The sequence below is a fragment of the Gracilinanus agilis genome, chromosome 4, assembly GCF_016433145.1.
Source record: "Gracilinanus agilis isolate LMUSP501 chromosome 4, AgileGrace, whole genome shotgun sequence".
Lineage (NCBI taxonomy): Eukaryota > Metazoa > Chordata > Mammalia > Didelphimorphia > Didelphidae > Gracilinanus > Gracilinanus agilis.
The window spans coordinates 161,812,676-161,835,876 of record NC_058133.1 but is presented as its reverse complement, the minus strand read 5'-3'; the positions used below and the strand labels follow the sequence as shown (position 1 = coordinate 161,835,876).

Below are 23,201 nucleotides of genomic sequence, written 5' to 3'. Positions count from 1 at the left end.
GGCCCCTTACCATCCTGGTCAGGACAAAAGAAAATGTTTCTCTCCCTCTGGACACTACCTTTTTATTTATGCAGCCAAAAATTACATTCACTTTTAGAGTTGCCATATTCTATTTCTGACTCATATTGAGATTGTAGTCTAATAAAATGCCACATTATTTTGGTGTGAGCAACTTTATAGCCATATCTTATCTATTCTAATCTTGTGCAATTATTTAAAAAAAAGTAGAGGAATTTACTTTTATACCAACTAAATTTCGTAATAGCCCATCATCCCAGCCTAAGATGTTAAAGACTGATTTTTATCATTTACTATATTAACTCCACAAAGAAAGGCCCATTTCTTCCAATGTCAAATTGTTTTTTTGTTTTTTAACAAAAATGGAAATTGCATTTTGCAAAAACCTTTTAAATGCCTATTTATGTAATCATGTAGTTTTATTACTTTTATTATAAATGTGTGATATATTTTTTTTCTCAAAATTTTCAGTTAAATATAGAAACAATTTTTGACCATTTTTTTTGATATTTTAGAATTCAAGTTTTCTCCCTTCCTACTCTCCTTCACTTCCCTGAGGTGGTGAATAGTCTGATAAAGATTACATCTGGATTTTCATGTAATACATATTTCAATATTACTCCTGTCACAATAGAAGTCACATATTACATATACAATACAAATCTCATAAAGGAAACATAGGGGAAGGGGGCAGGCTTTGATCTGTAATCAGACTTCAATAGTTCCTTCTTTGACTGTACATTTTCATTGTGAATCCCTTGTGGTTATCCTGGAGACCTGCTTTGCTGATCATGGTTTAGTCCAGTGGTGGGCCAGATCCAGGTTGTAGTTTGCCCATCACTGCCTTAAGCAGTTCTTTAATCACTACGCCCCCACATCCAGATGTAGTGATTAGGGAATTACAAAATTGATCTTCATATAACATTTCTGTTACTGTATACATTGCTCTCCTGGTTCTGCTCACTTCACTTTGCATCAGTTCATATAAATCTTTCCAGGTTTTTCTGAACTCCTCCTGTTCATCGTTCCTCATTGTACAATAGTATTCCATTACAAACACATACCACAACTTATTCTTCTAATCCTCAAGTGATGGACCACCCCTCAGTTTCCAATTCTTCACCACTACAAAGGGAGCTGCTAGAAATATTTTGGTCCAGAGAGATCCTTTCCCCTTATCTCTGATCTCCTTGGGATCTACATCCAATAGGTATTGTTGGGTCAAAGGATATGCATGGTTTTGTGGCCTTTTGAGCTTGTTTCCATATTGCTCTCCAGAATTGTGGTATTAGTTCACAGTTCAACCAATGGTATAGTAGTGTCCCAATTTTCCCACATCCCCTGCAACATTTATTATTTCCCTTTTTGGTCATGTTAGTGAATCTGGTAGGTTTGAGGTGGTGTCTCAAAGTTGTTTTAATTTACATTTCTCTAATAGGGATTTGGAGCATTTTCCCCACAAGACTACAGATATTAAGAAATTAAAACTTCTGAGAACTGCCTATTCATATCCTGTAACCAATCTTCATTTGGGGAATACTTTGTATTCTTTTAAATTTGACTCAGGGGCAGCTGGGTAGCTCAGTGGATTGAGAGTCAGGCCTAGAGACAGGAGGTCCTAGGTTCAAATCTGGCCTCAGACACTTCCCAGCTGTGTGACCCTGGGCAAGTCACTTGACCCCCCATTGCCCACCCTTACCACTCTTCCACCTAGGAGTCAATACACAGAAGTTAAGAGTTAAAAAAATTTGACTCAGTTCTCTATATATTTGAGAAATTAGTCTTTTGTCAGAGATACGTGCTATAATATTTTTTTCCAAATTTGTTGTTTCCTGTCTAATCTTGGTTACATTGGTTTTATTGGTACAAACCCTTTTAATTTTAATGTAATCAAGATTATCTATTTCATTTTTCATGTTCTCTGCCTTATTTGGTCATATTCTGCCCTTAGAATATGATTTACTATGTATTTGGATTTCCTTTTATTGAGTCAACTCTTCATTCCTGGAATAAATCCAACCATAATTGATAAACTTTTTAATATTTTGTCATAGCTTTTTTGCTAATATTTTAGCTAAATTTTTTGTATCAGTGCTCATTATCAATTTTGAGCTATAGTTTTCGTTGTCTGCCTTATTTCTCTCTGTTTTAAATATTAAGTCCATATTTGTAAAAATAATAATAATAATAGTAATAACTAGCATTGATTATATACTAAGAGGTTTTCTTTCTTTTTTTTTTAACCCTTACCTTCTTAGAATCAGTGCTGCGTATTGGTTCTGAGGCAGAAGAGTGGTAAGGGCTAGGCAATGGGGGTTAAGTGACTTGCTCAGGATCACCCAGCTAGGAAGTCTCTAAGGTCATATTTGAACCCAGAACCTCCTGTCTTTAGGCCTGGCTCTCAATCACTGAGCCTCTTAGTTGCCCCAACTAAGAGGTTTTCAATGTTTTCTCATTTGATATTCACAATCATTTTGTGAAATGCCATCATTATCCCCATTTTACAGATGTTGAGGCTATAAGAGGTTCAGTGACTGGCTCAGGATCACAGAGCTAGCAAGCATCTGAAACTGGATTTAAACCCAAGTCTTCCTGACTCTAAGCCTGGCACTCTATCCACTACACCACCCAGCTTCCCTAAGATGAATCTGAAGGGAGCGGAGAAGGCCATTGCAGTGTTCCAAACAGGTAGATGTGATAGCTAAGAAGAGAAGCGGGGGAAGTATTGTGATGGGAGAAACCATTAAATTTAGCAAGGGATTGGATATGTGGGGTGAGTGTGTGAGATTTAAACTCAGGATGATGAGTTTTCCTATCTCTGGGCCTGGTCTTCTATCCATATAAGTATAAAAATATATAGTCAAGAAGCTAGGTGGGATAGGCTTTTTACTCCTTAAATATGTGTGTATATACATATATAAATTTATTCATATATATTTTACTGCTTAAATATATACATATAAATTTACTCCATATATATTTTACTCCTTAAATATATATATAAATTTACTCATATTTTACTCTTTAAATATATATATGTATAAATTTATTCCATATATATTTTGCTCCTTTTATATGTATGTACACATATATAAATTTACTAATATATATTTTTACTCCTTAAATATATATATAAATTTATTCCATATATATAATATAGGAGTACAAATCTATAAGCCAGGATGATGAAGGTACTAGAAATCATGACATAAAAGAATCAGGAGAAATACAACAAGGGTCCTCCTGGCCAATCATGACCCAGTCATTAATGAACAAGCACCATGTTTGCTGGAGGCATCCTTCCTTTCCCTATTTCAGAGCATTCACAAATATCCTCCAATTGATGCCTTTCTCTTATTGTATTATGATGAAAAGTCAATTAGATGGTTTTTGAATGGAAACTGAATGTTCATAGGGTAAAACTTGTGCTTAAGGAAAATAATAGCAATAGCTAGAATTTATATGGGCGGCTAGATAGCACAGCAGATAGAGTAAGCACTGGACCTGAAGTAACCAAGATTCATCTTTCTGAATTCAAATCTGATCTCACTAGCTGGGTGACCCTGGGCAAGTCACTGAACTCTGCTTGCCTTGGTTTCCTCATCTGTAAAATGAGGAGAGGAGAGTGTCAAATGACTCCACTCTCTGCCAAGAAAACCCCAAATGGAGCCACAAAGACTTGGACACAACTGAACAACAAACCATTTGTGTAGCACTTTAAGGTTTGCAAAGTATTTGAGAAGCAGTCCATTCTCACATCAACCTTATGAGGTATGTGTTGCTCTTGTGCCCATTTTATGGATGAGGTTAAAGTAATTTGCCTGGGGCTGGGGGTCAAGGTGGGCAGTGTCCCACAATTAGCAAGTGTCTGAGGCCAGATATGAACTGGTTTTTTTTTTCTGACTCGGTGTTCATTGCCCTCTCTCTCTCAACACCCAGTTGCCTCTTCTCAGTTCTTGTCCTCCTTGACCTCTGCAGCTTTCTTGATCATCCTCACCACCTGAACACTGCCTTCCTCTCTTTTCTGGGGCACTGCTTTCTCGTCTTGCTGACCATTTCTTCTCCTCTATTGAATCATCAGCCTTCTTCCACCGGCTGAGCGGGATCCTCTATAACAGTGATCGTGAACCTTTTAGGGACAGAGTGCTGGCCCCTACCATCTCATCCGCCCCGCTTTGTGCCATGCCTACCCTTCCCCCCAAACACATGCCCCGTCCACCCACCCACCCACACAGGAGAGGGAGGAAGTGCTCCCATAGGACTGCAGGGCGGAGCTGGATGAATTAAGAAATGTCCTCAGTCTGTGTAAAGAGAAGGAGGGGAGTGGCTGGAGCACTCTGCTCCCCTCCAGCTCTGTCCCCTGTGAACCGCCCACCTCACCCCCTGTGCTCACCCATTGGGCTGCTGGGCAGAGGGGCAGGCAGAGGGGCGGGGGAATGGGGAAAAATGTTGTCAGGCACGCTGGAGAGGGAGAGAGGAGCAGCTCCACCCAGTCTGTCTGCTTTTCTAGTAACCAAATCTGGAGGGGAAGGAAGGGTGGCTGTGTGTCCACAGAGCGCGCTCAGCGTGTCATAGGTTTCCCATCACTGCTCTATAGCATCACACGTCTGTCTCCTCTCAGCTCACACAACCTCCACCCCAAACCAGGCTCTCATTACCTCTGCTCTGGAAGTCTATCGCAGTAGCCTCCTGATGCATTTTATGTCCCTGTATCCAGTCTCTCCTCTCTTCAATCCATTCTCTACCCACAGCCAGATTATTACTCACATACACGTCTGACCCCGTCTGTCTGCCCCTTTGTTCAAAAACCATCAATGATTCCCTGTTGCCTTGAGGAAGAAGTACAAAATCCTCATTTGGATCTCCCTAATCTGACTTCCATTGTTATTTCACATTACTCTCCTTCACACACTCATCTTTCCAATCAGTCCATGAGGTGCCGACAGGGACATTAAATCTCCTAATTTTATAAGGAGTTACCATCCATGTCTTGAATGAACTATCTCACCATCGCCCTGTAGAATCCTTCCTTCTAAAGGCAGCTCAAATCAAGAGTCACTTCCTACCTTTCTGGGAGATGCCTTTCCAAATTCCCTATCACCTGCCAATCACAAGCATTCTTTTCCTCTCAAAATTAATTTGTATTACTTTTAATATGTAATTTGCCTTGATGTCCTTGAATACATACTATCACAGGAAGATGAGATCTGTCAGTGAAGAACAACTTATTAAGCACTATTATGACTGTAGACAAGTCCCTTAACCCTGTTTGCCTCCATTTCCTCATCTGAAGGGATTCAAAGAAAGGCAAAAGAAGTCCCTGTCCTTTGTCTCCATTGAAGTTAAGGTAAACTGAGGCACAACATTCACTTTATTGGTAGGACTAGCAGTTACCAATAAAAGGGGTCTTTAGCATCTCGGCAAGTCAATAAATAAATGAATGAATAAATGAATAAATAAGGGCAGGCATCATTTTTATGGTCAAAAGAAGGACCATCCAAAAACCAGCAGGCAACATAATAGATGGGGAAAACATTATGATTGGTTGCAAAATATAAAGCATCACAACAGGCATACGGAACAATATAATTACCTGGAAATCAGGAATGTGGGCTAGCTACAACCCCTCCTCCCGCCTAGGAAATTCTGATTGATCTAGTCCATCTGCAAGTATAATTAATGACTTAATAGTTATTAATAGATTTCTTGTAATTATACAAGGGCAGCTAGTGGAAAAGAGATGTTGGGTTTTCATTTTCTTTAACCTTTACTTTATAATACTAAGCATCAGTTCCAAGGCAGAAGAGAGCAGTAAGGCAGTTGAGATTGAGTGACTTGCCCAAGGTCACAAAGCTAGGAAATATCTGAGGCCAAATTTGAATCCAAGACCTCTCATCTCTTATGCCCAGCTCTCTATCCACTGAGCCACCTAGCTGCCCCTGAGTTTTCTTTTAAATCAAGTGGCTTACGAGGAGACAACTTCTAAACTTAACTCAGAGGAAAACTGAACTTCTGAAAACTCAGACAAAAAAAAAATTTAGCTTCATAGACATACAAAATGTTAGCAGTGATTTAAATAGACTAAATTACAAAATATAATCAATTTCATGTTCTCACCTTCAAGGAACACACGTCCTAATAGAGAAAATATTTTTTTTAAATCTACATACAAGATTTATACACAGTAGATAAAGGTGACCTTAAAAGATGAAAGCAAAAGTAGCTGGTGGGGCCAGGAGAAACTGGGAATTGAGGAGACAGAGCATTCCAGGTCTTGTAAAAAGGGAAAACAGATTATGGTTGGGCTGGATATTAATATTTAAAGTTGGGTCACCAAGGAATTGAATTACTCAATTCCAAACTAAAAGGCCCAAGTCAGGATGACTTTTATGGAGATTTATTTACAATTTGGGGAGAATAAAGGTAGGGAAAGAGAGAGAGAGAGAGAGAGAGAGAGAGAGAGAGAGAGAAACTCTGGCCTGGTCCAGAGGTCAGAACTAGGCAGGGCTTCAGGGGCCCCCAACGAAGGGGGCACAGAGGTTAATTAAACAGGGCTTCTAGTCACAAGGCCTCCTCTAAGACGAGAGGCCTCTTTGAGGCTAGAAGCCTCCAGAAATGCCAAGGGAAAAGAAAAGAGAATCAGCCTAACTTACCCACATGACAATTCAAAGGGAAGCAGTCTGAGGTCTCACTCCAACTCCTCCAATGCCAAGTTCAAAAGGCAAAAAGCCACCCTCACAGAAAGTTACCATCATATTTAAAAGATAGTTCATTTTGTCACTTCTTGTGTCCACCCTCCAGTTCTATGTGGACAAATGATAGTCTCAACCTTGTTTCGAACTGCCCAGGGGGCAGTCACTTGTTTCTGATTTGTCACTTACTAGTACATGTGGGTCATAGACCTCCCCCTTCCCCACTTAATTCTAAGTTGGGTTGGGGTGGCATATTCCTGGTAGCTAAAGTCTGAAGAATGATTAAGGATGAGCTAATTCCATTTACACAGCATGAAAGATAGCCAGTTCAGAAGCACAAAAAGCAAAAGGAATAGTCATTTTTAAGGAATGATGAGTAGGTCAATAGACCTTGATTACTGAGTGTGTAAAGGGGAGGAAGGTCTACAAAGCTTGGAAAGGTTAAGAGGCCAGGTGATAAAGATCATTAAATGCCAGAGAAGATTTTATCATTTTTTTCTTTGGTAAAGAGATTTTATTTTACCAATTATGTGATAATTTTCCACATTAGTTATCTGAAATTATAAGTTCCAAACTGCCTCCTTCCTTTCCCTCCCCTCCCCCCAAGATGGTAAGCAGTCTGATCTAGGTTATATATGTATTATCACCCAAAACATATTTCCATATTCATTTTTATAAGATATATAAAACCATAGAAAACCAAAACCCCAAAACAAAAATCCCCAAATACTAAAGTGAAAAATCACATGTTTTGATCTGACCTCTGACTCTAATAGTTCTTTCTTTGGAGGTGGATAGCATTCTTCGTCATGAGTCCTTCAGAATTGTCCTGGATCATTATATTACTGAAAGTTGCCAAGTCTTTCACAGTTGATCATTCCACAATATTGCTGTTACTGTGTACAATGTTCTCCTGGTTCTGCTTATTTCACTCTGCATCAGGTCATCTAGATTTTTCCAGCTCTTTCTGAAATCTTGTTCATCATTTCTTATAGCACAAAAGTATTTATTCTATCACCATCATATATCACAAGTTCAGCCATTCCCCAGTTGATACGCACCCCCTTAATTTCCAAATATTTGCCACCACAAAAAAAGGCTGCCATAAATATTTTTTTACAAGTAGATCCTTTCTTCTTTTTTTAAAAACTTTTTGGGATATATATCTAGTAGTGATATTACAGCCCTTTGGCATAGTTTCAAATTGCCCTCCAGAATGGTTGGATCAGTTCACAACACCAACAAGCATTAGTGTCCCAATTTTGCCACATCCCCTCCAACATTTATCACTTTCCTTTACTGTCATTTTGGCCAATCTGATATGTGTGAGGTGGTACCTCAAGGTTGTTTTGATTTGCATGAGAAGTTTTTATTTTTGATCCTGGAGATAACAGGGAGCCATTGAAGCTCAATGAATAGAGTAGTGATGTAATTAGACCTATACTTTAGGAAGATCATTTTGACAGCTGAGTGCAAGATGACTTTGTTGTTGTTCAGTCATCTCAGTCATGTCCAACTCTTGGTGATCCCATTTGGGGTTTTCTTGGCAAAGATATTGCATTGGTTTGCCACTTCCTTCTCCAGCTCATTTTACACATGGGGAAACTGAGGCAAACAGGATTAAGTGATCTACCCAGGACCACATAGCCAGTTAGTGTCTGGGACTGGATTTGAACTCAGGTCTTACTGACTTCAGGTCTGGCACTCTGTCCACTGTGCCACCTAGCTTCCTTCAGATGAATTAGAGGAGAGGTAGAAGGCTATTGCAGTAGTCCAGAAAGAGGTTGATGAAGACCTGAGCTATAACTGTGGCTATATAAGTAGAGAGAAGGAGAGATGCTATGATGGAAGAAACCACAAGATTTAGTAATGGATTGAATTAGTGGAATGAGCATGAGGAACCCAGTGTGATACTGAGGTTATAAGCCAGGGTGGTTGGAAGGGTAAAAGTACTCTCAATAGTTAAAAGGAAGTTTGGAAGAGTAGAGAGATGGGAGGAAAGATCAATTCTGTTTTGGACATGTTGAGTTTGAGATACCTCTGGGACATCCTGTTCAAGATGTCTATAAGATAAATAGTGAGTCATAACTGTAGCTCCAAAGAGAGACTCAGGGTGGAAACATATATATCTGAACATCATCTGCATAAAGATGATAGGGGAACTCATTGGAGCTGATAAAACAGTATATGGAGAAAAAAGAAAGTGGCTGAATAAAGAGCCTTAAGGGATGCTATAGATCAGTGGTTCACAAACTTTTTTGACCTACCGCTCCCTTTCCAGAAAAAATATTACTTAGCGCCCCCTGGAAATTAATTTTTTAAAATTTTAATAGCAATTAATAGGAAAGATAAATAAATGCACCTGTGGCCATCACCGCCTCCCTAGATCGCTGCAGCACCCACCAGGGGGCGGTGGCTCCTACTTTGGGAATCACCACTATAGATGAAAGAAACCTCAGAGGCTATCTAGTCCAGCTGCCTCAACTTACAAAAATTAAGGACCAGAAATTTAATGCATACTTTCTATCTCTCAGCAGAACATAAACTCCTCAAGGGCAGGGGCCATTTTTTTTAAAATTTTGTATCTTCAGCACTTAATATAGAACCCTACCCAGAGTAAGCACTTAACAAATGTTTGCTGTATGGTTATATTTTTCAATATCAGGGTATTGGTCTTTCCGTAGGTCTGTAACCCATCCCTGGTTTGTCCATATTTTCCCAAGACCATTGAAAGTAGTAGCTCAATAATCCAATCTACTAATTCTTTTAGCATCTTAGTTTGTAGTTCTGAACTGAATGACTTGAATTTACTGAAGGTCACCAAATTATATGAAATAGTATCACCTTGCCTATCACCTTTTCACATTATTCAAAGTTTGAGTTCTCTGTTTTGGTATTATTCTAGCCTCCCAGTCTGAAAATCAGTCTTGGTAGGCAAAAAAGAAACAAGCAAGAACTGAGGCATTTTTATCTTTCTCTATCATCTTATTTTTCCCTTAAAAAAAAAACCTTTACCTCCTTTCTTAGAATCAATACTAGGTACCAGTTCTAAGGAAGAAGAGTGACAAGAACTCTAGGCAACTGAGGTTGGATTTGAACCCAGGACCTCCCATCTTCAGGCCTGACTCTCAAGTCACTGATCCATCTAGCTGCCCCTTCTCTATCACCTTCTAATCTCTCTTAACCAGTGTTCCTTTTCTTACTTAATGAAACTTTTCCACCCAACACAACTTTAAGCATTTTTTATTAATATATTTGTTCACATAGCCTTCATTTCCAAGTAGATCCCTCTCTCCTTCCCTGGAGAGCAAACCTTCCCTTATAACAATAATGAAAAAGAGTGAAAGAAGAAAACAGTTCAGAAAAAAAAAACAACCAAAATATCGACTAAATCTGACAGTCCCTCACCTATTTTCTCTCCCTCTGGAAGGAGGGAGAAAGATGCATTTTCTGATCTCTTCTTTTGTTCAGCCTCGGTGTCATTATAATCACATGGCATTCAGGGTTTTGTTGTTGTCCTCGTTGTTCCATTTACATCATTGCAGTCATTATGAAACACATCATTTTCTTTACTCTGTATAAGTTCATTTGAGTCTCCCAAACTTCTCAGTTGTATCATTCATATTAATGATTTTTGGAGGTATGTTTATATTTCATTCCCTTTATGTAACATAGCTTATTCAGTAATTACCTTAATCCGTGGGTCTCTACTTGTTTTCCATTTTTCTTTTTTTTTTTTTAAACCCTTAACTTCTGTGTATTAACTCCTTGGTGGAAGAGTGGTAAGGGTAGACAATGGGGGTCAAGTGACTTGCTCAGGGTCACCCAGCTGGGAAGAGTCTGAGGCCGGATTTGAACCTAGGACCTCTCATCTCTAGGCCTGACTTTCAATCCACTGAGCTATCCAGCTGCCCCCTAACTTTTTAAATACACGGGGATTCTCTCTGGCTTTAATTTCCTTGAAATAGATGTCTAGTAATGGGATCTCAGTCAAATGGTATAGATATTGACACCACTTTTAGAGCATAATTCCAAATTGCTTTCCAGAATGTTTGAATCAATTCATGACCTGTCCAAGGGTCTTAGTGAGCCTACCTTCCTGCTGCCCCTCCAGCATTATTTCTATCTTTTGTCATCTTTGCCAGTTAGCTGAGTAAAACCTCAGGGTTGCTTCGATTTGCATTACTCAGGTTGGTTAGTGGTTTGGAACAACCTCTGATGTGGTTCTTAATAGTTTTGCAGTTCTTTTGACAAGAATTTGTTCATGTCCTTTGACTACTTTCCTACTAGGAAAAGGCTCTGGGTTTCATACATTTGCCCACCAACTTTTTTGTATTTAGTGCTTACTATTATCAATATTTAGCAAATTCCTTATGTAGAATTTGTGGAAGGATATGGACTAGAATTTCCTAGGATGAGGAGGCATGGGCTAGTTTGCAATCTATGCTCATAATTAAGAAACCCTGGATACATTGAATTCCCAAAGTAAATGCGCACTGAACTTGCATTCCATCTCCCAGACTTATTAGTTTGTGACAATAAGCAAAGCACATAACTTCTCTTAAGTCTCAGCTTTATCTGTAAGTGGAGGAAATAGAATGGTTAATAATATGAGGAAAGTATTTTGTAAACTTTATCATGCAATATAAAAAGAATTGTTCCTGTTGTTACTGAGTTCTAACTGTCTTGGCACCATTTTCACAGGACTTTAGAGAGTAAGTTCAGTTTGAGTTACTCCAGCGTAAGACCAGGAAACCCCCAGATTGTACCTGAGGCATGAGCTCCCTGGAAAGTTTCCTAGGCCCTTAAAAGGTCTGAGACTGACCTAATAACCCCAGAAGCCTTGGCAATAGGAATGGTTAGACATCAGGACTAGTTTTGATTCATGGACTCAAACCAGAACCAGATTTAACTATGTAATGGAATCAATTAGATTTCTGTTTACTAGTAGTCACAATCTTGTCCGTATGGACCTGATTCTAAGCTATATTCATGTTCTAGAAAAATCATGCCCCCAGGCTCTCTGGTTCTTATCTTTTTATAATTGTCCATTCTCATAGGTGGTAGCCAAAGTAAAGGTCATCTCATCCAACTCCATTATTTTATAACTTGAGCAGGACTGAGCCATCTAATCCCCTGCTCAAAAAAAATTTGGTCCTCTATATCTTGGAGAGAAATAGGGCCAGGGGAAGCACTGATAATGGTTCTCCACCTCCCAGGTAATCATGGTAACTGGGGATCACCCTATCACAGCCAAGGCCATCGCCAAAGGTGTTGGAATAATCTCTGAGGATAGTGAGACTGTGGAGGATATTGCTGCCCGGCTAGACATTCCTGTCAGCGAGGTAGATCCCAGGTGAGACTGCCAGACCCCCCAGTTCATGTCCTTCATCCTTTACTCTCTATCCCAGCAGTTCCAACTGTCCTGATCTCCTGGCACATAACAGATAAGATTTATCAAGTTTATACATATTCAGAAACATCATATAGTAGAGAAATGACTCTATATTAGGAAATAATAGAAAACAAAACAGGACAGAAAAATAAGAAATTGGATTAGGAAAGGTAATTAGTGTGCTAGGAAACCATGAGGAGCCTGGATGGGGAAAGTGAGGAATGGGAGTGTTAAGATAGACTATAAAATAATGCGGTTGACTTCAAAAGTCTTCCACTTCTCAATTCTACAAATTCCATGATTATGCATGTTTAGGGGAATTCTGGAGATTGACAGGACAAAAAATTAGAGTCTCCTAGGAACCTCCAACCCCTCTAGAACTTACCTTAGAGAATCCCTTTCTCCCTAGGAATGCAAAAGCCATTGTAGTACATGGCTCACAACTAAAGAATTTGACATCAGAGCAGCTAGACCAAATTCTCCAAGAACACTCAGAGATCGTCTTTGCCCGAACTTCACCTCAGCAAAAGCTCATCATTGTGGAAGGATGTCAGAGACAGGTGCTGGGAGAAAGATCACCTTTCAGAGACAGATGGAAGTAGATTAAAATATATTATCTCTGGTTATAGATTCTAGTTCTAAGTCCTAATACTAGTTTTGCCACAAACTAGTGGGGTGATGGTGGGCAAATCATTATACCTCTCTGGGTTTTACCTACAAACTAGGGGATGAGGCCATGGGGTAGTCTCTCAGGTCCTTTCCAGTTCTGACATTCTGTCATTCTAGATTTGAAATAGGTAGATGGAGGAGTTAATGCAGAAACTTTGAACCTAGCTCCCGGGTCTACTAGAGCTAGTATGATTCTAACTCAGTTCAAGGTCAAGAATGAGAGTCTGAGCTAGACTAGAGGACCCTGAAATGGCTCAGTTGGAGAGAAAGGCTAGATTGCAGTAGGCTCCAATTTGGCAAGGGAGATAAGGACCAAATTTTACCTACCTTTTTTATGAAGGCAAAAAGGAGCCATGTAATCACAGTGATCTCCGAGCTAATCCAGGTCTTGGGCATTGCATTAGCTCACAGCCTCTGTTTGTACGTCCAACTCCCACCTAGGGTGCCATTGTGGCAGTGACTGGTGATGGGGTGAATGATTCTCCTGCACTGAAAAAGGCCGACATTGGCATTGCCATGGGTATCTCTGGCTCTGATGTTTCCAAGCATGCAGCTGACATGATCCTTCTGGATGACAATTTTGCCTCCATTGTCACTGGTGTGGAGGAAGGTAAGAGATAGAAGCAAGATCATTGGACCTGGGAATTGACCTTTTTCACTTCAATAGGACTGAGATGCCCAAGATTACCTCTTCTTCATTCCCTTCTTGCACTCTCCACAGTCAAGCACCAGCTCCAGCCTAGCTGATTTATGGGGTTACTAATATAGCAACTTAGATCCATCTGAGGCCACCTGGAACTAATGTTGTGGCCCTTTCATAACTGAATTCAAGTTGGTGTAGTCCATAGACTTATGGCTCTCTATAGAAAACCAGGATCCCTCCAAACTAGCCCATCATTTAAGTAATGGGTTCCTGAAGAATTATGGCATGCTAAGACCTAGTGAATATTGGGCTCTAAGGTTTATCTGCATGAACCAAAGTGAATGCCCCAATTTCCTAGAAAACTTTGGTGGGTATTGGCAAGAACTCAAGAATACTACCTACAAATTCCCATTACTTTTCCTCCCCAAACCTCTTAATCTTCCTGCCCAGCAGCCTCTCGTCTAATCTCCCCAATACCCCAACTACATCTCCACAGGCCGACTCATCTTTGACAATCTGAAGAAATCCATTGCCTATACCCTGACCAGCAATATTCCTGAGATAAGCCCTTTCTTACTCTTCATCCTCCTCAACGTACCCCTACCTCTGGGCACTATCACCATTCTCTGCATTGACCTGGGTACTGATATGGTGAGGATCCAGCTGGGACCAAGGGAAGAGCTTCTGCAGTGGGAAGGGATGGGGTGTAGGGAACATCTATAGAGAAGAAAAGGGTCAAAGCTTAGGTAATTTGAGTTTCCTTCCAAGCCTTCTGTCACTCCTTCCCCTAGATCCCTGCAATCTCCTTGGCCTATGAATCAGCGGAGAGTGACATAATGAAGCGCATGCCTAGGAACCCCAAGACAGACAAGCTGGTGAATCAGCGACTCATCAGCATAGCCTATGGGCAAATCGGTGTGGCTCTGGGAGACAAAATGAGGGCAGGTGGTGAATGGGAAAGAGTCAAAGGGAAGGTGGGGAAGGAAAGGGAATAAGCATTTATATTGTGCCTACTCTACTATGTGCCAAATATTGTGCTAAGCACTGGTTACAAATATTATCTCATTTGATTCTTACAACAATTCTGGGAGGTATGTGCCATTACTACTATCCCTTTTCTTAAAGATGAGGAAACTGAGACAAACAGAAGTTAAGTGAGTTGCCTAGGATCACATAACTAGTAAGTGTTTGTAGCTGGATTATAATTCATATCTTCCTAACTTCAGGCCCAGTGCTCTATCCAAAGGCTATATGAGCTGTCCAAGTATGGATATCGGGGGTGGGGGATCATTTTCTTCTTCAATAAATATAATTAGGTGGGGAGATGACCACTGGAGATACAGGGAATTCCGAGTCATGTCCCCTTCTCATGAAAGATTTATAATCTATTGGAGACATGAGCCATGTGAACCAACCAGATAAACAACAATATGAGGCAGTGGGTAGTAAAGACTTGATGAGTGGTACAAGCAATAAATGTCCTGAAAGTACAGGAAAGAGACCAACCACCCAGGACAGCTGGGAGGGAAGAGAGGAGGAAGAATTTTAACTTGAAAGTGGAGGATGACTTGGATAAAAGGAGAAGAGAGAAAGGGATGATCCAAGGAGTAGAAATGGATTCAGACAACAACCTTACTCAGCCCTTACAGTTTGCCAAGCTCAGAGTACTGAGGCCACAAAGCACATTGATCCAAGGGTTCATGAAAGGGGAACCAATAGGAGAAAAGTTTGGATCAAGATGAGAGTCAGATTATAGAAGGTTTGAAATGTCTGGCTAAGGAGTTTTCACTTCATCCAATAAGAAGTGGGAAATAATTCTGGTTTACAATTAGACTAGCATTAGAGTAGCATTTTAGGGGAAATAGTCTGGGAATAACATACCTGTTAAATTGTAGGAGGGGCAGAGAGGCAAGAGAGGGGTACTAAAGGAAGCTATCTTAATTGTTCAGGTTTGAGGTAATGAATGGGCTTTGGAAATGAAAAGGGACCCGAGGACTGGTTAGATGTTGGAAGATAGGGAGAAATCAAGGCTAAAATCCAGACAGGAATTAGGGATCAAATGTAAGTTGAAGTAATTTAAATTGAGGGAATAATGGATCCTACAAGAATTGAAGAAATTTCTGAGTGTTCCACATTTCTGTGGAGTATACACCAAAGCAAATGGCACCTGGGGTCCCTGGTCTCTATACCTTTTTCCATTCTCCTTAGTTTGAACTCTGTCTTCCTTCCTTCTCTGACCCAGATTCTCCTTCTTTTCCTCCAATTTCCCACAGGAATGATCCAGGCCCTGGCTGGCTTCTTCTCTTACTTTGTGATCCTGGCAGAGAATGGTTTCTTGCCTGATTTTCTGATAGGCATCAGGGTTCATTGGGATGATCCATCTGTAAGTGACCTGGATGATAGTTATGGACAGGAGTGGGTAAGTAAACTGAAAATGATGACAGAAGTTAAGAAATCATAATGATGGGAAGGAGTGGAAGAATAAGGGCATTGGGATGCATAGGAACAGCTTCTTTCCTCCATTCCTCTCCTTGCCTTCCATCCTACTGACCTCAGCCCCCAAAATGCTTCCTTAATATTCTATTGTTTCCACTGAAGTTTTCTATGCCAAATCCAACTGCTGTACTCATTCCAAGTTCTGCTGGATCTCTTCCCTTATGCTCAGGGATCCTATCTCTCTTTTCTATGTTATAGAGGTTCTCTTTGCTAGCTCTTCTCCCTTTAGCTTCCAGTTAAGACTCCAGGGACCAGCACAGGAACCCTTTCTTCTCCTTGTGGTTCCTTCCATCTGCTTCTTCTCCTGGCATCGGATACCACAAAATAAAAAATTCTACAACAATATGTTTAGCTTTTCAGGATCACAATCTTCACATCTCCATCTCTGAATTTCTTAGAACCAAAAGGATATCTCTCCATAGAGACCATCCATCAGCTGGAACTCAATAAAGTTAGAGCAGAGTTACAATCCCATTCTGTGTATATAGGAAGAACACACACACACACACACACACTTTAACATGTATAGGGAGCCAAGATGGCAAAGAAAAAGTAAGTGACCCATCCAATCTCTCCCAAATTCCCATCCAAACAACTTTAAAATAATGTCCCCTAATAAATTTTGGAGCAGCAAAACCCACAAAAAGATAAGCTGAAATAATTTCCAACCTAAGATAATGTAGAAGATCATTAAGAAAGGTAAGAATGGAGTACAGACCAGCATACCAGGGCAGGCCTTAAGGGTGGTTGAATCAGCAGCCATGACTTCTGGAACTCTCAGCCCACTGATGGTAAGGGGGTCAGGAGATTACAAGGGTCCCTTTTGCTGACATTGGGTGCAGGACTCTGTTGTGTTGCCCATTTGTAGATCCAGGTCACAGTCCTGGGTTATAGTCCTCCCAGAGCAAGAGAAGTACAAACACAATGTACACTAGTGGCCAAAGAGGAGCTGGGGACCCTGGTAACAGTTTTAGGGCAAAAAAGAATGCTTGTGATCCCTCAAAAAACTACAGCATAGGCTAGGAGAGTGATAAGCACACTTTACCTTAGATCAGACCACCCTGGAAGAATTGAAAATGTATAGATCCCCAGAATTAGCTCTGAAGGCAGCTGTACAAAAAAACTAAAGTTTGGGACCCCACAGGAACAAAGCCCGACTTTAACAGTTTTAAAAGTTAAAAGTCAATTTTTAAAAAGGCAGGTGAAATGAGCAAATAACCAAAAAAAAAAAAAGAAACTCATCATAGAAAGTTTTATTATGACAGGGAAGATCAAAACACAAACTTGGGAAAAAAAACAAAGTCAAAACTGCTGCATTCAAAGCCTTGGGGAAAAAAAATAAATTGGTCTCAAACCCAAAAAAGATCTCTGAAAGAACTCAAAACTCAAAAGGGATTTTAAAAATCAAATAAGAGAGGCAAAGGGAAAACTGAGAAAAGAAATTAAAATTATACAAGAAAATAATAATGAAAAAAGAGTTAACAGTTTGGTAAAGATGTCACCAAAAAAAAATACCAAAGAACAAACACCTTAAAAAACAGAACATGTGTACATATTTGTATGTCTAGGTGCTTTGCCTTGACTCTCCATGTCAGTGATTCCCAATTAATCATTAGGTTGAAGTCTAAACATACTCCTTTTCCTCCTCAAAGAGCTACAAGACAAATTTATAATACAAAATAAAGGGAAATAAATTTTATTTAAAGAATTTTAGTAACCCCTCCTTCAGATATCTGCAGATGCCCTACGGACCCCTAAAAGTATAGTTAGGAATCTTGGCCCTAAGGATCAGGTCCATGTCTGTATCATATTTCTGTGATCCTTGTATATAGTTAGGTATAAAGTAACTCACCTTTGGAGTATCCTAAGGTTAGGTGAGACTAGCTCACTTTTTCCTGCCTCCTCTCTAATCCAATCCTTCCTTCTGATTCTTCCCCCTTCTCAAATTCTATCCTTTCCTCTACCTATACTCTCTCCTATGTAGACTCTCCTCTTCCTCTTCTTCCTGAGAGTCTTGATCATCTTCCCCACTTTCCTCTCCATTCCTGTATCACACCTATGCACATTTCCTTCCCAGGAACAAAGCCTTGGTCTTTAGGTTATTCAAGGAGACGTTTCTGGTAGCCTTTCTGTTCGTCTTTTCTTTCTTTTTTTCTTTCTTTCTCCTCTTCCTCCTCCTCCCCCTCCTCTCCTTTTCCTTTTCCTTTTCCTTCTCCTTCTCCTTCTCCTTCTCCATCTCCTTCTCCTTCTCCTTCTCCTTCTTCTTCTTCTTCAAAACTCTTACCATCTATGTTAGAATCAATACTGTGTATTGGTTCCAAATCAGAAGAGCAGTAAGGGCTAGTCAATAGGGGATAAATGAGTTGCCCAGGGTCACGCAGCTAAGAAGTGTCTTGAGTACAGATTTGAACCCAGAAACTCCCATCTCCAAGCCTGGCTCTCAAATCCACTAAGCCAATTAGTTGCCCCTCATTTTACCTTCTGATCTTAATCTTCAATGTGCCCTCTTCCCAGACCTATGAGCAGCGGAAGGTGATAGAGTTCACATGCCAAACTGCCTTCTTCATCAGCATTGTAGAGGTGCAATGGGCTGACCTCATCATCTGCAAGACCCGTAGAAACTCTGTCTTCCATCAGGGCATGAGGTGAGCTTCCCACTGCACAAGTATTCTAAGCCTCCATAGCTTCCTAAGATCAAAAGAGATGACCACTTGACCACATGTAGAAGGAATGTCTCTCAGGATGTACTCGGCCTACTCTACCTTGCCAATCTAACTATGTATTTTCCCTCTTATCCTTCTCCTTCTGAGAGTCTTAACTATCTTCCCCATTTTCCTCTCCATTCCTGTATCACATCTATGCACATTTCCTTCCCAGGAACAAAGTTTTGATCTTTGGGATATTCGAGGAGACATTTCTGGCAGCCTTTCTGTCCTATTGCCCAGGCATGGACAAAGCCCTTCGCATGTACCCTCTCAAGTGAGTATCAAGGAAGGAATAGAAGGGAAATTTTGGGGCAATCTACTGTCAGAAATTTATTCTGTGCCAGAAAGACCTAAGTTCAAGTCTCTGTCCTCTGACACATACTAGCTGTGTGACTCTGAGCAAATCACTTAAGCCCTCAGTACTCTGGGCAACTCTCTAAGACTCTTAAGTTGCAAGGAAGATTCCAACTTGCCTTAGTAGAAAGACATCCCTTCCCTGCAAATTCCCTAGACCAGTGAAATCAGAGATCCAGTCCCTTTCCCTATCCATAGTACATGTTAGGTACTAATCTAGGCAAAGGGGATAAAAAAAAACAACAACAACAAGCAGCGTAAAACAGTCCCCATCCTCATGTAGACCATCAGATTCTACCTAGGAAACACCATGTACACATATTGATAGGTACAAAGTCAACATACAGCAATTTTGGCTACATGTGAGCACACATTTTGGGGATCCATGTTCTCCTGTGCCAAAATTGCCTTATATTGACTTTGTATATACTGGATTTGAAGTCAATTTAGGGTCAGATCCAAACTCTGCTCAATACTAGAGAGCTCTTTCAGACTTGCAAGGTATATTACCTGGATTATCTCATTTGATTCTCAAAATAAGTTCTATAAAGTAGATACTACAAATATTATTCATATTTTATAGATGAAGCAAATCAGACTCATAAAGTTTAGGTGAATGGCCTATAGTCACATAGTTGGAGTCAGAGCTAGGATTTGAACTTTGAACTCTCCAAGTCTAGCATTTCTTTTCACTATTGCATGGTTTTTTTTCTGAATGTGGGAAGTTACCATTTATTTTTATTTTTTTAAACATTTATTAATATTCATTTTTAACATGATTACATGATTTATGCTCCTACTTTCCCCTTCACCCCGCCCCCCGCACTCCCCCTACCCATGGCCGATGCACATTTCCACTGGTTTTATCATGTGTCATCAATTAAGACCTATTTCCAAATTGTTGGTAGTTGCATTGGTGTGGTAGTTTCGAGTCTACATCCCCAATCATGTCCACCTCATCCCATGCGTTCAAGCAGTTGTTTTTCTTTTATGTTTCCTCTCCTGCAGTCCTTCCTCTGAATGTGGGTAGTGTTCTTTACCATAAATTCCTCAGAGCTGTCCTGTGACATTGCATTGTTGCTGGTACAGAAGTCCATAACATTCTATTTTACCATAGTATATCAGTCTCTGTATACAGTGTTCTTCTGGCTCTGCTCCTTTCACTCTGCATCAGTTCCTGGAGGTCTTTCCAGTTCACATGGAATTACTCTAGTTTATTATTCCTTTGAGCACAATAGTATTCCTTTACCAGCATATACCACAATTTGTTCAGCCATTCCCCAATTGAAGGGCATACCCTCATTTTCCAGTTCTTTGCCACCACAAAAAGCGCAGCTATAAATATTTTCGTACAAGTCTGTTTATTTATGATCTCTTTGGGATACAAACCCAACAATGGTATTGCTGGATCAAAGGGCAGGCATTCTTTTATAGCCCTTTGAGCATAGCTCCAAATTGCCAGCCAGAATGGTTGGATCAGTTCACAACTCCACCAGCAATGCATCAATGTCCCAATTTTGCCACATCCCCTCCAGCATTCATTACTCTCCTCTTCTTTCATTTTAGCCAATCTGCTAGGTGTGAGGATACCTCAGAGTTGTTTTGATTTGCATTTCTCTAATTATTAGAGATTCAGAACATTCTCTCATGTGCTTATTGATACTTTTGATTTCTTTACCTGAAAATTGCCTATTCATGTCTCTTGCCCATTTATCAATTGGGGAATGGCTTGATTTTTTATACAATTGATTTAACTTCTTGTATATTTGAGTAATTAGACCTCTGTCAGAGGTTTTTGTTATATTTTTTCCCAATTTGTTGTTTCCCTTCTGATTTTGACTACATTGTTTTTGTTTGTACAAAAACTTTTTAGCTTAATATAATCAAAACCATTTAATTTACATTTTGTAATTTTCTCTAACTCTTGCTTGGTTTTAAAATCTTTCCTTTCCCAGAGATCTGACAAGTATACTATTCTGTGTTCACTTAACTTATTTATAGTTTCCCTCTTTATATTCAAGTCAATCACCCATTCTGAATTTATCTTGGTGTAGGGTGTGAGATGTTGATCTAAACCTAATCTCTCCCATATTGTTTTCCAAATTTCCCAGCAGTTTTTGTCAAATAGTGGATTCATGTCCCAAAAGTTGGTCTCTTTGGGTTTATCATACACTGTCTTGCTGATGTCATTTACCCCAAGTCTATTCCACTGATCCTCCTCTCTGTCTCTTAGCCAGTACCATATTGTTTTGATGACTGCTGCTTTATAGTATAGTTTAATATCTGGTACTGCTAGGCCCCCTTCCTTCACATTTTTTTTCATTATTTCCCTTGATATTCTTGATCTTTTGTTATTCCAAATGAAATTTGTTATAGTTTTTTCTAATTCAGTAAAGAAGTTTTTTGGTAGTTTGATAGGTATGGTGCTAAATAGGTAAATTAATTTGGGTAGAATGGTCATTTTTATGATGTTAGCTCGTCCTACCCATGAGCAATCAATGGCTTTCCAATTGTTTAGATTCAGTTTTATTTGTTTGGAAAGCGTTTTGTAGTTGTTTTCATATAATTGCTGTGTTTGTTTTGGTAGATAGATTCCCAAGTATTTTATATTGTCTAGGGTGATTTTAAATGGTGTTTCTCTTTCTACCTCTTGCTGCTCTAATGTGTTGGAAATGTATAGAAATGCTGATGATTTATGTGCATTTATTTTGTATCCTGCAACTTTGCTAAAGTTGTTGATTATTTCTACCAGCTTCTTAATTGATTCTCTAGGATTTTTTAAGTATACCATCATATCATCTGCAAAGAGTGATATCTTAGTCTCCTCCTTGCCTATTTTGATACCTTCAATTTCTTTTTCTTCTCTAATTGCTACTGCTAGTGTTTCTAGTACAATGTTAAATAATAGAGGAGATAATAATGGGCATCCTTGTTTCACTCCTGATCTTATTGGGAAGGCTTCTAATTTATCCCCATTGCATATAATGCTTGTTGATGGTTTTATTATTTTTAGGAAAGGTCCTTCTATTCCTATACTTTTCAGTGTTTTCAATAGGAATGGATGCTGTATTTTGTCAAAGGCTTTTTCAGCATCTATTGAGATAATCATGTGATTTTTGTTTGTTAGACTGTTGATATGGTCGATTATGTGGATGGTTTTCCTAATGTTGAACCATCCTTGCATTCCTGGTATAAATCCCACCTGATCATGGTGGATGATCTTCTTAATTACATGCTGAAGTCTCTTTGCTAGTATTCTATTTAAGATTTTTGTATCTATGTTCATTAGGGAGATTGGTCTATAGTTTTCTTTCTCTGTTTTTGGTCTACCTGGCTTTGGAATCATTACCATATTTGTGTCATAAAAGGAATTTGGTAGGACTCCTTCTTTGTTTATCATATCAAATAATTTGTATAGTATTGGGATTAGTTGCTCTTTGAATGTCTGATAGAATTCACTTGTGAATCCATCAGGTCCTGGTGATTTTTTCTTAGGGAGTTCTCTGATGGCTTGTTCAATTTCTTTTTCTGATATGGGATTATTTAGGTATTCTATTTCTTCTGCTGTTAATCTAGGCAGTTTATATTTTTGTAAATATTCGTCCATATCTCCTAAATTATTATATTTATTGCCATATAATTGAACAAAATAGTTTTTAATGATTGCCTTAATTTCCCCTTCATTAGAGGTGAGGTCTCCCTTTTCATCTTTGATACTGTCAATTTGGTTTTCTTCTTTCCTTTTTTTATTAGATTGACCAGTACTTTGTCTATTTTATCTGTTTTTTCAAAATACCAGCTTCTAGTCTTATTTATTAATTCAATAGTTCTTTTACTTTCAATTTTATCAATTTCTCCCTTGATTTTTAGTATTTCTAATTTAGTTTTCATCTGGGGATTTTTAATTTGCTCCCTTTCTAGTTTTTTGAGTTGCATGCCCAATTCATTAATCTCTGCCCTCCTTAATTTGTTAATATATGCACTCATGGATATAAATTTCCCTCTGAGTACTGCCTTGGTTGCATCCCACAGAGTTTGGTAGGATGTCTCATCATTGTCATTCTCTTCACTGAAATTGTTGATTGTTTCTATGATTTCTTCTTTGACTAATTGGTTTTGGAGAATCATATTGTTTAATTTCCAATTGGTTTTTGATTTGCCTGTCCAGGTGCCTTTACCAATTATTATTTTTATTGCATTATGATCTGAGAAGGTTGCATTTATTATTT

The 23,201-nt window shown here is 39.3% G+C and overlaps 1 protein-coding gene across 1 annotated transcript in view; it reads left to right on the top strand.

The window, feature by feature from the left end:
- Positions 1-23,201, top strand: part of LOC123246045 (sodium/potassium-transporting ATPase subunit alpha-2-like) — an 85,500-nt gene that overhangs the window by 40,566 nt on the left and 21,733 nt on the right. Inside the window, exons 13-20 of the mRNA XM_044674998.1 lie at positions 11,930-12,066; positions 12,515-12,665; positions 13,216-13,384; positions 13,914-14,068; positions 14,209-14,332; positions 15,691-15,836; positions 18,428-18,558; positions 18,791-18,892. Coding sequence (XP_044530933.1) covers positions 11,930-12,066; positions 12,515-12,665; positions 13,216-13,384; positions 13,914-14,068; positions 14,209-14,332; positions 15,691-15,836; positions 18,428-18,558; positions 18,791-18,892 — 1,115 coding nt within the window. The remainder of the gene's footprint in view (positions 1-11,929; positions 12,067-12,514; positions 12,666-13,215; positions 13,385-13,913; positions 14,069-14,208; positions 14,333-15,690; positions 15,837-18,427; positions 18,559-18,790; positions 18,893-23,201) is intronic.